Raw genomic sequence first — 18384 nt, forward strand, 5'->3', positions numbered from 1 at the left:
TTCCCTATGTGGGGTTGGGATGACCACTAGTCCTGTTTAAAATTTTTGAGTTGCTCCCTAGCCCCTACCAATCATAGAAACAGTGTCATTTAAAACTGTGCCTGTACATAGGTCTGGCAAAATTAAAAATACATAAAAACATACAAGTATATTTTGTAAATAAAAAATAACATCACAAGCTATGCAGCTTACTTAAAGCATTCGATGAGTGTTTAAATCAGAAATGAAATAACATAATGCTTTATTATTATTTTATTGTAATATTGTTACTGCAATAATATATATATATATATATATATATAATGTTTTCTTGCATTGCCGTGGTGCAATAATGATAATTAGCAAATTATTATTGTTATAAAATAATATGAACATATCTTTTTATTTAAAATAATATCTACGTATTTTATTTTGTATCATGTTTGTTGTTTGTGAATGTACATGTTTTTTGATACATTTGAAAAAAAATTTCATTTGTAATTTTTCACATCTCTGTGTTTAATTGCATGATACAATGAACACATAAATTCATTATGAGAAATCAGTGTTTACTAAACATTAGAAATACTGCATGTATGATAAGTCACTACAATCAGTGTTTACTAACACCATTGTGAGGATAAATGACAAATTCACCAGCAATAAACTAACAATAACTGTGTTTGTCTAAGTGTACACAAAAAAGGACCACATAATTAAACACTTAACATTGCAAAATATAAAGAGCCATACTAATGAAGAGAATGCACACCTTTGGGAGATTCTCGTTGTAGATTGCAGTACATCAGATGAATGGGAAATAGAAGACAGTGTAGTAGATGAACTTTTACTATGAAGCTTCAATATATGAAATCCCATCTGATTCACCCTAACCGCATTACTACAATTATCTGCTATTGATCACTCACACTCTCTGCTAGCACTGTACTGATAAATGTAGCATTAGCTCTCATGAAATGAGAGATTCATCTTCCTGCTAACAACATCTCCACTGTAGGTCACTGAACATGTTTTAATGCTGTTAAAGCATTTTATTCTCAGCTACTAATCAAAGACCACATGACTATGAAAATGGACATGTGAAGTCTGAGGAACCCTCTAATGGGGCTCAATACCAACAGCAAATGATTTTTCAAAGGTGGATCTGATTTGTGAGTTCACTAGAGGCAATAGGCAAAGTCAAACCCAATTCTGAAATAGTCAGTCAATTTCAGTTGAATCATTGCAGAAGTTAGAATTGTTTTCTACCTGTGATCAACAAAGCTAAAGTATATTGACCAAGCCTGGGACTATACAATATGCAATGTGGGAATCCTTGAATTTGGGTGTCTCACAGGACAGCAAATGAAAGCACAAGACAATGGCCATTACTTGCAAAGTTCCATGATAAATAATTAAGATTATCTGAACAGAACAGAGCATGCACAGGTTTGCAGTATACATCTCTGCCGATCCTAAGCAATGTGTTTACCCTTCATAAATCCAAATTTGTCATTGAAATCTAACAAATCTCCTTGTCATTGAAAGCTATACTAAGCTAAACTGACCTCTGACCTGTGGTGTCACAGGTCAATTTTTATATGTAGGTCTACATCCAGATCAACTCCAAGCTACATGTTAATAAATTTGCTACTCTGAATAGGATGGGTGTTTGGGCAGGTTTGGATCAGTGAACAGATACAATTCAGATCTAATGGATATTTTGAACACAATTTAGATACTTGTCTTCCTAATTCAGCAATGACATCAACTAACACTCAGCATTGGTCATTAAAGATGGCTGAAAAGTTTTTTGTGTGTATTTATATTAAATAAAATAGTTTTGTAATTAAAAAATTAATAGTTTTATTAAAATGTAATATTATGAACAGTCTTCTTATAAAGTAGTTTTTTTATTTTTTTGTAAAGTAATGCACTGTTTTATAAATAAGTAAAATAATATTCTTATAAGAACCTAGACGTTTAATAAAATAAAAAACAAATTTTAAAAGATGCAATTGCTGTATTAAACAGTAAATTAAATTAAACAAAATTTTAAACATTCGGTGTTTATTATACTCTAAAACATTCTCGAAGTACTTTTTGAAATGAAAATTGATTATTTATAATAAACAGTGATATATTTCTTTTACTGTATCAAAGAGAGTAGAAAAAAAAACAATTTAATGCTTACGTCATCCATTTCAGGTACGTATGTAACTAAAACTCCCCAGAAGATTCCAAACAGAATTCCTGTCACAATAGATATTGGCCCCATTAGAACATCAAACACCAATGAATCTAAAACATTATAATCACAATAGTTATTGTAATTCTGTTATGTAAAGAGATTCCACTGTAAAAAAAATAAATCACACAATTATTATGAATGTTGGTTGTAAATCATTATCATTGTGCACTTTTGATTAGTTATAATTTACCCTCTATTTTGACTTCTAATAATTGTAAGATATTACGCTACCTTGGTCACAGGCATAGTCTTATAACATACCATTTTAAAGTGGAATAACATAAACAAATCAATAAGGCAGGTAAAAAATTGAAAGATAATATGTAAGGTCTTGATTAATATGATATATTCCATTTCTTATAACCTGGTTGTTCCACAACACCTATAATGTTTCAGGAAGCTATGTTAAATTTACATTTAATATATTTTTATTGATTATATAAGGGAATTTGTTAATATAAATTAATCTGGGTAAATGCTTATTAATTAAATATTGATCTATTTTTTTTAAAGATTAATTTTGTTTGTTTAATTTCTTATTTTTACCTAATCTGTTTAACAAAATCTTTAAATATTCATTTGATACCAGGACTTTAGTTAAATCTGAAGTATTTTTTATCGAATGTTGTGATTTTATTGATTTAAATTTTGTGATTGATATTTTGTTTTTATGTGGCTTTGTAAAAAATTGAACATATTTTTTTTAACATTTTGAATGCGACTATATCCAAAATTGTAATTTACTATTTTAGAAAAATAAAATACTGTCATTATTTTTTAAAATAAGTCCGTAATTCATTATTACTCAGGGAATACTGGTGCTGGAACATCGTTCCTGTGCTGTTTTTTGGAAGAAATAAAAAATTATTTTTCACATAAAATTTGTGTTCACTTAAAGCCCAAAAAAAATATAAACTAAATAATAAAAATCTACCCTCACGGAAATGGACTTTACTTTTAGATACCTGTAAACAAATGGTGACAAAATAAGTTGCTAAAAATTTAATTTATGAAAAGAAGTTAGCTCATCGGGCTGGTCTAATTGTTAATTCATCCTCACAAGTCGGTTGTTTAACAGCTGATTTTTTAAGTCGAAAGTTCAAAAGTTTGAATCTAGTAAAAGTTAGTTGCTTTTATCCAGATTTGAATGCTTGATAGTGGATACTGGTGTACTTTGGTGATTAGTTCAATTAAAACAATTAACCACTCAGGAATGGTTGGGATGAGTCTGTACAGAATTATACTTTATTTATATGTCATAAATATCATCCTCATCTCATTGAGCGTGGGTGAAGATTTTTTATTGTTCACTGGTTGAACAGACTGCAATGTACACATTAGAAGAATGAAAAAAGCTTAAAAGTTGACATGAAAAATATAAGTTTTGCTTCGTAATGTAAACATCAAAATGACTGCATTTTTCATAATATTTTAATGTGGTCAGCCGCCTGTGGTTGTGGACCATATTTTGCTGATTGCTATAATATAAAATCAAATGTTACAGTGTTGGAATAGTTATGTGTGTACCCCTGTTATTACTTTAAAAACAAAAGAAAAAAACAGAAGAAAAATGTAACTAATAATATTATCATTATTATTTCTGAAAATATGAATTTTTGATAGAATATGTTTTATGATAAGGTATGAAACACTAATGGAGATGGCCAGTTTCACTTGTGTAGTGGTCATTCTTCTTCTCGTACACACTCATATAAATGGTGAATCTTTTCTGTTAATTGGTAGCATAAAGAGTATATGGTTGAACTCTTGTTCAACCATTCAATCACCATCACAATGAACTTTCCGTATAATTTACTCCCACTCTTCTGTAACTTCTTCATTTCCATTTATCATTCAAAATTTAAAAATAAAATTATAGTATGGTAGGGAATTTTCAAGAGATACACCACAAATGAAAAATTCCAACCTGGTTGAATGACATAAAAATGTTACTCTTTTTGACAAAAAAAAAAATATGGATAAATTATTACAGATCGCATGCTTCCTCAGAGAATCTATCCTCAACAGAATATACAGTTATATAATTCTGTAAAACAATGTTTTACCTTAAGTAAATTTTAATTAATCAAATAAATAATAAATATAACAAAATAAAAATATTAAGATAGCTAAAATAAATCTAATTTTTTTAATACAATAAGATAAGAAAGAAATTAATGAAAATAAAATATAATTAATGTACTCTTAAAATGTAAAATAATGAAAAAATCAGTGAATAATTTCCATTAATCAGCAATGATGTTTTACAAAATGTCACATGGATCTAATCAGCTAGTCATTTGATGATCATAACCATCCAGCAGTTAACATCTAAGTAGAGTCTCTTTTATAACATCAAGGAGTCTGACGATCAATTTTATTATATTTATATAAAATATTATATTTTACACACATACACATACATGCGAACGCACACTCACCCCACATGCCACTAAAATTTGGTTCATAATTCCTGAATTTAAACAATTTATAATATTTAAAATTTCACGTTATAACTTAGGCAAAGTCCATCAATTTATTTCTTGCTAGAAGATCATGTTAGTTTTAATACAAAAAAAAAAAACAGTTTCAGTATTAAAAATATAACATGGTAAAGTTGAACCATATTGTAACATTGGTAAAATTTAATTTTTATCTTTAAAATCTAGCCTTATTACTTGCTGCTTAACCTAACCTTAAAATCTGTTTAATTAATTGTTCTTGTCAATTCTATATTGAAATAAACATATTAGTTCATTTTTAATGCAAAAAATATATATTTCTACGATGAAAAAAATTTCATTTATGTTGTAATAATTCAATAATTTGTAGACTTACTTGAATGAAACATCAGTCCATAAATTATTCCAAAAGCAGCAACTGAAGCAGCATCATCTATTCCAGAAACTGCAATAACAAGAGTAGGAATTCCTTTAGATACTCCATAACCTTTATTACGAATCCGTATCAGACAAGGTACAACTACAGCTGGTGCAACTGCAGCTATAATTGAACTATATAAAAAAGCAAGCGTAACTTAGTTGAAATTTTAATCATTAATTCATATACTAAGCTAGTTCATACACTCCATTCAAATATGAACTATTTGTACAATATATTATACTATATTTATTATATAGATACTCAAAAATGGGGTGCAGTATGAATGAGTTGCAGTCTAATATTTTACTGGTTTAACGCAGAATACACACATGTGTAAAAACGTTCATCCTGTAATTACCAATTAATTTTTCAATTTGGTTTTTCATAATACCATGGTCATCTACATGGGAGACAACTTTATTACCAATTAAACTACACTATTTACTTAACACAATTATTGCACACTCTCAAACATCTAAAACATGCAAATAATAACTATGCCTAACTGCATTCAGCAGCTACTGGGGTAATAATTCAATTATTACAATACACTACTAGGCTTATAAAATATTTATATAATATATTACATACATTGCAATACACATAGTATTTTGTATTTGTTTAAAATACCGGTCACAGAAAAGGCAGGTTTACTTACGTAGCAATTTTTTTTTGTAAAATATTTTGTCTTGAGGAAAGCCAACAGATAATTTTTCAATTTTTTGTTATTTTTTTGTTTCTTAGAAAGGACAGGAATTTGTTGTAAAGCTGAATCTCAAAGCAATAGGGAAAATTTTTGTATGATATAACTTTTTCATATCATGCACTATGAGATTTTTATGATAAAATAGGAATTATTTATACTTAATAAAACTTAAAATCTGATAAAAAAATATATGGAAGCAATATAAAACTAAACAGTAAATAAGGTTTTACTAGAGTTTTTAGAACTTAGAAGTTCAATAGCTACTAAAAGTTTCTTATGTGACAGAACCAATTTGCTAGCCTTTTACTAGCTTATTTTCAAAGTCAATGTTGAATGATTTTCAAAGTCAATGTTGAATGAGTTTCACCAGTCAACATTGAATCGACATTAAATCACAAATATTCAATGAAAATCAGAATCATATTCTGTTTAATATTCTCTTAAAAAGCATTGACATGTGTTTTTTCTATGTTAGGGTCTCACCCTATTACTATAGTAGTTATGTTGAGTCTCGTAGACCATGTGTGAAATAAAAGTATTGGTCAAATAAGAACAGTTTTATAATTCTGATGAAAATTAACTATTTATTTAGACTCAAAATTAATTAAATACAGTGACTAATAGTCATTTTAAATTGAATTGTTATGTTTGATAATCAGTTACCTAATGTAACATATTACTTCTTACTATAGTTGATAATTTAATAAGCTATACCTCATACCTGTTGATGGCTACATAAACATGAATACTGGTATTTAACAGAGAGAGGAGCATTTGTTTTTAACATTGTTAGGTACACCCATAGTAATTATATGATTCTCTGACAAAATATATTTAGGATTTGTACCATGTTAGCTAATAAAGCACCTGATTTGACACAAATTTTATTTTCATTTTATTTGGAAAGATATTTTTTAAAAAGGTTAACCTCTAACCTTGTTTGTTGCCAGTAAATAACTCTTCAGCAAGTAGAATTATTTGATATGGTTAATGTAAATAACTAGCTTGAAGTATAAGTTGAATAAATTAAAAGGTCTTCTTGACAACAATTCTGTTTTATGTCACTGCATTCTGGGTTAAAGTTGAGCATCTGTTTGTTTTTTCTTTCACTGAAATATAATTAATTCTGATTCAATTCAACAGAAAATACTTAATTATTTTTTATTTCCTTGTACGAAGTAAAGGAAGTAAAGTGATTATGAAAAATTTCAGATTTCAACGGAAATATCAATTTTGACCACCCCAGAATCCATTTTGACTAGTTTCAGTGTGACATCTGTATGTACGTATGTATGTATCTCTCATAACTCAAAAATGATTAGCTATAAGATGTTGAAATTTCAGATTTAGGATTTCAAACATCTAGTTGTGCACCTCCTAGTTTGATTCGACTGGACCAAAAGTGTGAATCCAAAAAATTTGGATTTTGAACTTTTTCTTAACTGCAGTAATAAGTCTTCATTGAGAGCTTCTCAATGATATATGATAAGTGGTACTTATTTTCATTGGTTGCAGAGTTCTAGCCAAAAAAAAAACTTAATTAATGAATTATTCAGATCTTACAAGTGGAAGGGCACATTGGTTCGAATCAGACTTCATCTCCTTTTTTTTATAACTTTCTTTTTTTAATTTAAATATACTGATTTATTAATAATTATTAGCTCTGAATGTAAAACATTTAACAATAAATAATAATTCAATAATAAAAAAAAATATGAAAAAATATCTTTAGTTATTAATGAAATAAACTTTTATGGACTTTTCATTAAAAAAAAAAAAATGTGTATAAGTAATTTAATAGGTGTACAAGGAAGTCATATGGTGTCCACATCAGACTTTTTTCTTTTTAATAATGATAAATAACTTTATCTTTTATTTTCATTTTAATTTTTTCATTATTTTTTTTATTTTTGAAGAACATGAAATTTATGAAGATAGGAATATAGGAAAAATATATATAAGGAATATAGGAAAATTATGAAGATATAGGAAAGTAAGGTTTCCACATATTTTATATCAAATTTTTATATAAGTAGTATTTTACAGAGGTATACCATTCCTTTAATTTCCTTGTTCAGCATGTTTTTGATAAAAATTGTAGAACCATTATAACTTAACTAAGATTTATTTATTTTTTGGGAGTGAATTATGATGAAATTTTATTGTAATATTATAATTAAAAGTTTATTTATAAACTTTTAACATTTTTAAAAGTTTAAATAAACCAAGAAAAGTTTTGAAGAACTTCAAATATTTATATTTTTAAACTTTGATTAGTTCTCCCACCCAAATATTGCCCTCCAAAGTATTTTGTGGGTTGTTTGCATTTCTAATATGCCTAGGAAGATATAAAAAAAAATCTTGTTAAAAAAATATGCAATAGAAAAATAATATTTTTATATCTTTAGGGAAGAGGGAATTTTGGGGAAAATTAAAAAAAAAAAAATGTTTAAGATAAGCATGAAAGCATGTACTGAAATAATGATTATATATATATTTATATGCAGGATCTCATGACAGTAGTTTTATGAAAAGTTAAGGTTATCATAAACATATCTTCTGTACTAGGTGGTTTATTTAATAGAATTTAAATATATATATATATATATTTATTTATTTTTAAAATACAAAATAAATGAAAATAAAAAATAAAAACTAATAGGGAAATAATTTTAAAAAAGTGGTGCAATTAGTTAAATGGTATTGTGGATCACAGGCAAGGAATTTTAGAAATTATTTACTGCACTAAGAAGTTTGGATATGCAAGATAGAATGTTATGAAAATAAGAAGAAAGAGGTAAATTACTAGATAAGAAATTGCTAATGTTTGTTTATGTAACAATTATTGCAAAATAATATAGCTAATCTATGAACACAGAACATAAAACTGGTGTTTCTAGAATTTTTCATCTTACAACTTTCACACTTTTTGTTATAAATTCATTGTTACAAAATAAATAAATAATCTTAACTTATGTATATAAAAAAAAATTTACCCAAGTAGCAAGCTCCATTGCCATGGAAATCCAAATAAGAAATGAGTTAGACACATAACCTGAACTAATTCTACCCCCCAAGGTATAAGTGCCATCCTAAGTACAGTGAAAAATAGTCGTTTCATTGCTTCAGGATCCAAATCAAGTCCTGCACGAATTAAAATTATAACAAGTGCGAATCTCCTGAAATAAAATGAAGTATTACAGAAATGCTCTATTAAATAAACATTTTTTTAAATACCAATAATACTCAAATCAATGAATGTAAGAAGTAATAGAAATATAAATATAAATAGTAAGTAAATGAAATATTTTAAAGATAATTTTTTAAGATATTATTTATTCTTTTGACAAATGAATTTTTTGGTGGGACTTCTACAATAATTTTTTTCTTAGGTATTATTAATTTTTAATAGTTACTTATGAGACAGAACTAAATTTAATAACAAACTTAATAAATTAGTTGTATATATTTGCCTCCCATGTTATTTAATAATATTTATCAATGTTTTTTATTAACAGTTGAGCAAGTATAATATTTTTCTTCTAGCTTATATAAAATATCACTCTTATAATCTGCCTATGAATTTATATTGAATCTACCTATCTTTATATTTGTAACCTGTACATATCTAATTGCTTTTGTTCATGAATTATCATTTATTTCCAAAATTTTTGTAATTTTCTCTTTATTAATTTTGATATATTAATATTTTACAAGGAGCTGGTAGCAGTAGGTTTTTAAATTTATTTCTGTCTGCATTCATATATTTAAAAAATTTTGTTTCTACTCTTCAATGATTACATTCATCACTATTATTATTATTATTATTATTTTAGATTTTAGATTGTTTTTTTGTTAAATAGTAGGGAACAATTTACAAGTTTTACTATTATATTCTATATAGTTCATTTTTCTAATCAAATATTTTTACTATTTTATTATATTATTTATTGTGTATGATACATACACACACAGCATTTTTGAAAGAGTGTAGTTTCAGAAAATAAAAATAATTGTACTGGAAAAGAATATGTATACGAAATAAAAAAAACTAATTTTTTGGTGTAAAAAATTATGAAATAATAAATCAATCTTGGACCAGTAAAGTCCTGATTTCGAAGAATCTTAACATCTAAATATAGAATATTAATGATAGTTTTACACTTCTAATTGTTCTCTTGTGAAGGACACTTTAATAAAGCTATTAAAACTTTAATATGGAAAACTCCATAGTGGAGTGGTAGTCAGAATTTCATCTTGAAGGCTGAGTCTCATGTCAGGTTGCTTTCGAACATTATGGTTACAGTATTAAAGATAAATAATGATATTAAATTGTAAAAATAGACATTACTATTTTATTTACTGACCTGAGTATTGCTACAAATTCGCAGTAGACACCATGAATGTGAATTAAGCCAAGATTTTGAAAGATAATTCCCACCAACAGCATTCCTACAAGTGCAGGTAAATTTAACATCTTGAAACACCATCCTCCAACATGGGCAGAAATACAAAGAATAGCAATATCAAATAACTGTCCTCCTGGTGCAATATCTTCACCAATGATACAAAATAAAATACCCCATGTAAACAAACCGACTATAACTAAAGAGAGTATTCTGGCAACGTGACGATATGTTGGACAAAAGGGGTATGGACAAAGGAATGACCAATACCATGGTTCCCAGCCTGCACTAGTCTCCTTTTGTCGACACTTGGTACAAAGATCAAACCACCAGGAACTAAAGTCATGGAAAAACAAAAAATAATATGTTAAAAAATTAAATATTTTTGGTTTTAAAATACACTTTAATGAAAATTATTATTATATTAAAGATATATCTTATTTAATCTAAACTAGGAATTTTTTGTCTTCTGCTACGCAATAAGAAATGGCCAAAACTCTTAGGATCATCAATGTGTGAAATCCTTACAATTATATCATATGAAATTATTGTTTTGATCAGTTTTTAAATAATAATCTAAGTAAATTAATAGTTTACAGGCATTATCATAATTGCAGGTTTATGTAAATAAAATTAATTGAACAATCAATTAACTGTCATCATTTTCTGCACGATTATTATAAACTCTTCTGTATTCTTTCATGTTGAGGAAGATTTTAAAAAAAAAGTGTGAAATAATACCCATGTATTTTCCATGGTTCTCCTGTTTTTTTTCTTTTGATTCCAAACTTATTTCCAAAAGCCTTTCTAAACCAAATGTGGTAACACCAAGTCCTAATTAATTTATTCTCTTTAATTCTTTTTAAATTTATGTAATATTCTCATTCCCTCATTAATCCAGATTTAACTCTTTCTTAATGATCAACTGCACTGTACCACAGTATGGTTGTGTGTATTTGCCGTAAGCTGTACAGTATTACACAATCGCAGGCATAATTTTTATCTGAGTTAATTTATTTTGTTTCTATTTACTGGTAATAAGCCAAACATACTTCCATTTTCAGGAACATTGATTTGTTAGAAAAATATTGTATTATAATTGTTACAGTAAACTTCATTACTTTTTGTTAATATTATTGTTAAGCCATGGATTACTTGTAACATTACAGTGATTATTTATTATGGCATACATGATTGGTGAACCAATATATTATCTATCTTATACAAGAAATAATGGGCAATTTGTTTTTGTCTAAATAGCATCATTTTGTATGTGTATTTAACAAAACAAGATGAGATCTTTTATAAAATAATAAGTTATTAGCATCGTTTAAAAAGAAAAATGAATACAAACCTTCTTTTAATTAATCTAGAATACTCAAATATATATTTTAGAAAATGAAAAAGATAATAAAGATAATTCTTGATAATGATAATGAATATTCATTTAGATAAATGAGTATTTGATGATACTTAAATGAGTATAAAAGATAATGATCTATAGATTAAGTAGAGAAATTTCTGTTCTCAATCTATAATTAAGAGTAAAATTATGTTTATGAACAATATTATCTATAATTTTCTAACCAAAAATGCTACTATTGTAATTAAAAGGGCTATTTTAAAATTTAAAGATTAAATAAAATTAGTACACTTTTTTTTTTTGTCTTCAGTCATTTGACTGGTTTTATGCAGCTCTCCAAGATTCCCTATTTAGTGATAGTCGTTTGATTTCAGTATACCCCCTGCATCCCACATCCCTAACAATTTGTTTTACATATTCCAAATGTTGCCTGCCTGCACAATTTTTTACTTCTACCTGTCCCTCCAATATTTAAGCGACTATTCTCGGATGCCTTAACATGTGGCCTATAAGTTTGTTTCTTCTTTTAACTATATTTTTCCAAATGCATCTTTCTTCATCAATTTGCCGCAACACCTCTTCATTTGTCATTTTATCCACCCTACTGATTTTTAACATTCTCCTGTAGCACCACATTTCAAAAGCTTCTAATCTTTTCATCTCAGGTATTCTGATCGTCCAAGTTTCACTTCCATATAAACCTACGCTCCAAACATATACTTTCAAAAATCTTTTCCTGATGTTTAAATTAATTTTTGATATAAACAAATTATATTTCTGATTGAAGGGTCGTTTTACCTGTGCTATTCGGCATTTTATATTGCTCCTGCTTCGTCCATCTTTAGTAATTCTACTTCCCAAATAACAAAATTCTTCTACCTCCATTATCTTTTCTCTTCCTATTTTTACATTCAGTGATCAATCTTCATTATTTCTACTACATTTAATTACTTTCGTTTTGTTCTTATTTATTTTCATGCAGTAGTTCTTGCATAGGACTTCATTCATGCCATTCATTGTTTCTTCTAAATCCTTTTTACTGTCGGCTAGAATTACTTTATCATCAGCAAATCGTAGCATCTTTATCTTTTCACCTTGTACTGTTACTTCATATCTAAATTGTTCTTTAGCATCATTAACAGTTAGTTCTATGTAAACATTAAAAAGTAACGGTGATAGGGAACACCCTTGTTAGACTCCCTTTTTTCTTACGGCTTCTTTCTTATGTTCCTCAATTATTACTGTTGTTATTTGGTTCCTGTAAATGTTAGCAATTATTCTTCTATCTCTGTATTTGAACCCTAATTTTTTTCAAAATGCTTAACATTTTATTCCAGTCTACGTTATCGAACGCCTTTTCCAGGTTTATAAATGCCAAATATGTTGGTTTGTTTTTCTTTAATCTATTAATCTATTTTCTTCTATTATTAATCTGAACACTAAAATTGCTTCCCTTGTCCACTTTTCCTGAAACCAAATTGGTCTTCTCCTAAAACTTCTTCAACTCTCCTCCCAATTCTTCTGTACAGAATTCTAGTTAAAATTTTTGATGCATGACTAGTTAAGTTTATTGTTCTGTATTCTTCACATTTATCTGCCCCTGCTTTCTTTGGTATCATGACTATAACACTTTTTTTGGAGTCTGATGGAACTTCCCCTTTTTCATAAATATTACACACCAGTTTATATAATCTATCAATCGCTTCCTCACCTGCACTGCACAGTAATACTGCAGGTATTACGTCTATTCCAGGAGCCTTTCTGCCATTCAAATCTTTTAATGCTCTCTTAAATTCAGATCTCGGTATTGTTTCTCCACTTTCATCCTCTTTGACTTCCTCTTCTTCCTCTATAACACCATTTTCTAATTCATTTCCTCCGATATATATTCCACATTTCATTTCCTCTTTTCAATATATTCCACCCACATATTGACTTTTCCTTTCATACTCTAAATTGGTGTACCATCTTTGTTTAACACATAATTACATTTTAATTTATGTACCAAAAAATTTTCCTTAACTTTCTTGTATGCTCAGTCTATTTTACCAACTTTGATTTCTCTTTCCACTTCAGAACATTTCTTTAATCCACTCATCTTTTGCTAGTTTGCATTTCCTGTTTATAGTATTTCTTAATTGTCAATAGTTCCTTTTACTTTCTTCATCATTAGCATTCTTATATTATCTGCGTTCATCCATCAGTTGCAATATATCCTCTGAAATCCAAGGTTTTCTACCAGTTCTCTTTGTTCCGCCTAAGTTTGCTTCTGCTGATTTAAGAATTTCCTTTTTATCATTCTCCATTTTCTAGTTTATCTTTTTTACTCAAACCTTTTGCGATGTCCTCCTCAAAAATCTTCATTACCTCCTCTTCCTCTTGCACTTATCAACACACATAAATGTTCTATACAAAAGAAGTAAGAAATGCACTTCAAATGCATCTAGTGAAAAAATGTACAATGTAATAAATATAAATCAACCGTTAAAAAAAAATTGGCAGCATTTTCAGAACAAGCGGTTTCTATGTTACTTTCAGAATCTAAAAACATAATACTTAAGACCATTCAACAAAGAAATACAGTACCAATTAATAAAATTAACAAACCAGAAATATATAAATAAAACTACAGAGACCTAACTAAATATTGTAATGGACAGAAGACTATATGGATTTTCAATCAGAGATCACACAAGCACTACAAGCAACAGAATCCAAGCTCTGCTAATCACCACACAGAAACTGGATATGCTTTCAAAGAAGTTGATCACAGAAATGCAAATTTTACACAAAAATTATAACGGAATCAATTTAAAAAATTTTATGATCATGAAATTTACATTAAAATTTATCCAAAATATGTATTAAATGAAGAAGCACAACATAGATCTGGTAGATTACTACTTAGCCATAAATTAAACAGGTTTCTTAACTATTTCAAGAGAAGTTTCATTAGTAAAACATATAGCTGTTGTGCCAGTGGTATGCAACAACCACATCATCACTGATGATGGGGTGTTACTGTTTCTTTTTTTTTGGAAAGTATTTTCAAATAGAGGTAGCTCACAGAAATGGGAAGTTTGAAATTTGTAATTAAGCCATTATAGAGTTTTAGACATAAATAACAATTGTTATCCTCCTATCCAAATCTTGCCACTTATTGATGATACCAAATGAGCTTTAGATTAAAGGATTTTTTCACTCAGGATCTGTGCTTATAGAATCTCACTGATAGTTGAAATTAAGTTATTATACTGAATTTATTTTGCTCATGCAATTAACAGATTTTTTTAACTCATGCAAAAAAAAATGTGATAACATGCCACATTTTTGAAAAAAAGACAAAACAGTTTGGCTGTGGGCCGGCAGTCAATGTGAGAACTGCTTGTATAACAGATGACATTATTGCTGTTTTCATTCAAAAAAACCTGCAGTCTTCAGTTTGTGATTATGCAGTGCCTTTTTGTTTGATTTTTCAAGAATTTGGATTATTAGCATAATTTAAAAAAAAGGATTCTAAACTTCTTTCAATTACTTTATAATACCCAAATGTGTATTCTAGATAATGAAAAATAAAATAAAAATGATAATTCTAGATAATGATAATGGATAAGTACTCATTTAGATAAATGAATTTTCTGTTATACTTAAGTATAAAAGATAATGATTTATGAATTAAGAAGAGATATTTTGCTTTTAATCTACATTTAAGTATAAAATATTGTTTATGAACAATATTATCTCTCATTTTCAAACAAAATATGGTAATTATTGTAATTAAAAGGTTAATTTATGAAATTTAATGATTAAATAAAATTAATGTACTTATTGACAAACATAAACAAATTCTAATTAAAAAAAAGAAAGAAACTTATGGCATTCAAATCTTTTAAGAGTCTAAGGATTTTAAATTACATCCTTACCATTACAAACCTTACCATTATGAACCTAATCATGAGTGGTTTCATTAATTATAAAAATTGTTGCTACAGGCCAAATGAAATTGTAGTCAGCTTCACTAACTTACGTTATACAGAAACCAGGCAACAATGAGGAACTGTGTTACTGTACACAGTTATAGGCTCATCTTTTGTGAAAATTACAAAAAGTTGAAGGCTTTATAACTACTTCTTATTTACTTGTTGTATTTGAGTAGTAAATGTAAATGTCTGTTTTCCACAAGATGATTCATACACAATAAAAATATCAAATGCAGTTACAAACGGATTTTTGGTTTCTTGATAATTTCTGAGAATAATGACATTCCTTGGCTTCTGGTAGCCAACCATATTCCTGACTCAACCATATGCAATTTCTTATTATGATTTTAAGAATATGTAAAGAGTATTCTAGCTGATCTGAATAGTACTTAAGAATTAAAACCATGATTGAAGAGGAAATCACAATAATTAATCTAGAAATGTTGTAATACTTTTAGAAAATCACTTTCAGAAAATGCTGGAAATATTACATAAACATGTCATCTGCAATGTATCTTCAAGACATAAATCCAGAGTACTTAAATCTTAAATTTCACATAAATTTAGTCCCGTTAAGGCCGTTAAGAAATAGTGGGTATTAAAAAAAACTATTTAGTCTACATTTTTCATAAAATTTCCGAGTCTGTACAGACTTAAACCTAAGGATGATATACTGTGCTTTTTTTCTATAGTAATAAATTATGGAATGATAGCTTGGGAGGTGTATATAAAAAGAATTGGGATTTATTACAAAATTTACAAATAGGATTATAAAAAATTGTAAATAAAAACAATTTTATTATCCAAAGCAACCCAATGAATTTGGAACAGTTGTTTAATTTTGAAGCTTAAAATATTATTCCTTTCTTTTTTTTACTGGGTGCATAAGAAAGTGTCATCATTAGCGCCCGAACACATTTATATGATAAAAAAAATAAATTTAAAAGGTTAACATAGAAATTATACTAAAATAATTCATAAACACTTCTTACATATGCTAAATGACAAAAATACATGAAAAATATTGTATGAATAATTACGTTTTTGAATATAGATGTACAGCTTTAAGAAATTGTATGACATTCGCTCCCTAAAAACCAATCCTTAACATCAAATAGTATTATAAGAAATAAAAGTATTCTAATATTACTAGAAATAAGAAAAAGGTTAGCAATAAAAATAGTTATAATATGCTCATCAAAACTTTCAATGAATTACTGAATAATCTAAAAACATTTAATATTGAAAAACATTCTTTAAAAATTAAACTGAAAAACTGGGTTAAATCATATGTATAAGAAGGTAACGTAATAACATGTATCCTAACTCTAATAGATTATACCTTTGAATAATCTAATCTTTGTAAATTTTTATAGTTTTAAGCTTAACTTTTAAGTAACAGAACTGAGTTCATATAACAAAGTTTACTCTTTGATACTCTTTTAATATAAGGGATTTATATTTCATATTTAATTTTGTAAATCTGGTTCAATGAATAAATAAATAACCTGGAGAATGTACCGGCCAATCTACTGATCCTCTTCAACCAATCCATATTACTAGAAATTCAGTATTTAAGAATTCTCTTACTCCTCTGTTGAAGTAGGATAAAGCAACATGTTGCTGGAAAATGGTTTCACTTGTAGAAATTCTTTCCTCTTTCAGTTGCAATGTTTTTAATAACTAGCACAATTCCTTCCTTAACAACTATACATAAACAGCTGAATTGTCATCAAAGAATAGCGGTCTGATGTACTATTATAGATACTAGGTGTTTGCTTCAAGTTATGAATGTGGATTATTGGTATCCCATTACCTACTATTATCAACAAACCCATTTTTATAAAAACTGCTTCATCACCGAAGGAAGTATTGGGGATAAATAAATAATCGGTTATCTATCATAATATGGTATATTTCCGTGCAAAATTTATGACAATAAATATTTATCCGTGCCGAATATGACAATCCTGCGCTTCTCCTAGATGCCAAATCGAATAAAAATACGAACCTCGCATCGCATGATTAATTAATTTAATGCTGTACTATTTAATATACTAAATACTTTAAATTATACTATTTAATTACTCAATTTCTTAGCTGTCACGAAGTGTTAGTTAAAACCAGCCCCTGGAAAATTAGAAAATTCTTGACGGGGGAATTAAATTTTACAGCCGGTAAAACACCTTACCGAAATTATTTAAGTCATAAAAGGTTTTGTTATATAAAATGAGATACTAAATACAAGCATCTTATCTATGACTGACACGAAAAAATAATTCACCGGATTATTGAAAACGAGTTAAGATGGAACCTGGGTTTCTTAAAATTAATTGGTTAATAAATGTTGACAAAATGTTCATTTATTTAAGTTCATTTTTCAACAGTAGTGCAAAAAATTTTTAAATTGCACTCGTAGTAGGGTAAATAGGTTTAAATCGCCGGAGAATTTTTTGTGTGCGACTCAAAAAAGTAAAGCGGTAAAGAAGAAATAAGCAGTCGAAATATTTGAAAACCTGATTATTTTTACCGGTATTAATGAAGTTTGCACTTTATAATGAATGCTTCTTATCACAGCAGTCATAGCGGATCTCCGTCGGCCAGATATTTGAAGAAAGATAAGAGTATAAACCTTTTAGCTTTATACTATTTCAGTAGCTTTATACTATTTAACTTTAACGATGAAGCCTGTTAACCAACCAAAGCGGATAACTTAAAAATATTTGTGTAACATAAAAATATCGTACAAGACTGCTAGAAAGTATATAGAAATGTAAGAGACAACTGAAACGTTGATAATTCGCATAGAAAAGAAG

General features: G+C 27.7%; 1 protein-coding gene across 1 annotated transcript in view; it reads right to left on the minus strand.

Annotated features, from left to right (window-relative positions):
* The window catches only part of LOC142319291 (sodium/hydrogen exchanger 9B2-like), a 113926-nt gene that overhangs the window by 16577 nt on the left and 78965 nt on the right, over positions 1–18384 (minus strand). Inside the window, exons 4-7 of the mRNA XM_075356399.1 lie at positions 10187–10561; positions 8816–8998; positions 5069–5244; positions 2174–2280 (exon numbers count right to left, since the gene is read on the minus strand). Coding sequence (XP_075212514.1) covers positions 2174–2280; positions 5069–5244; positions 8816–8998; positions 10187–10561 — 841 coding nt within the window. The remainder of the gene's footprint in view (positions 1–2173; positions 2281–5068; positions 5245–8815; positions 8999–10186; positions 10562–18384) is intronic.

This window comes from Lycorma delicatula, chromosome 2, assembly GCF_047948215.1.
Source record: "Lycorma delicatula isolate Av1 chromosome 2, ASM4794821v1, whole genome shotgun sequence".
In the NCBI taxonomy this organism is placed as follows: domain Eukaryota; kingdom Metazoa; phylum Arthropoda; class Insecta; order Hemiptera; family Fulgoridae; genus Lycorma; species Lycorma delicatula.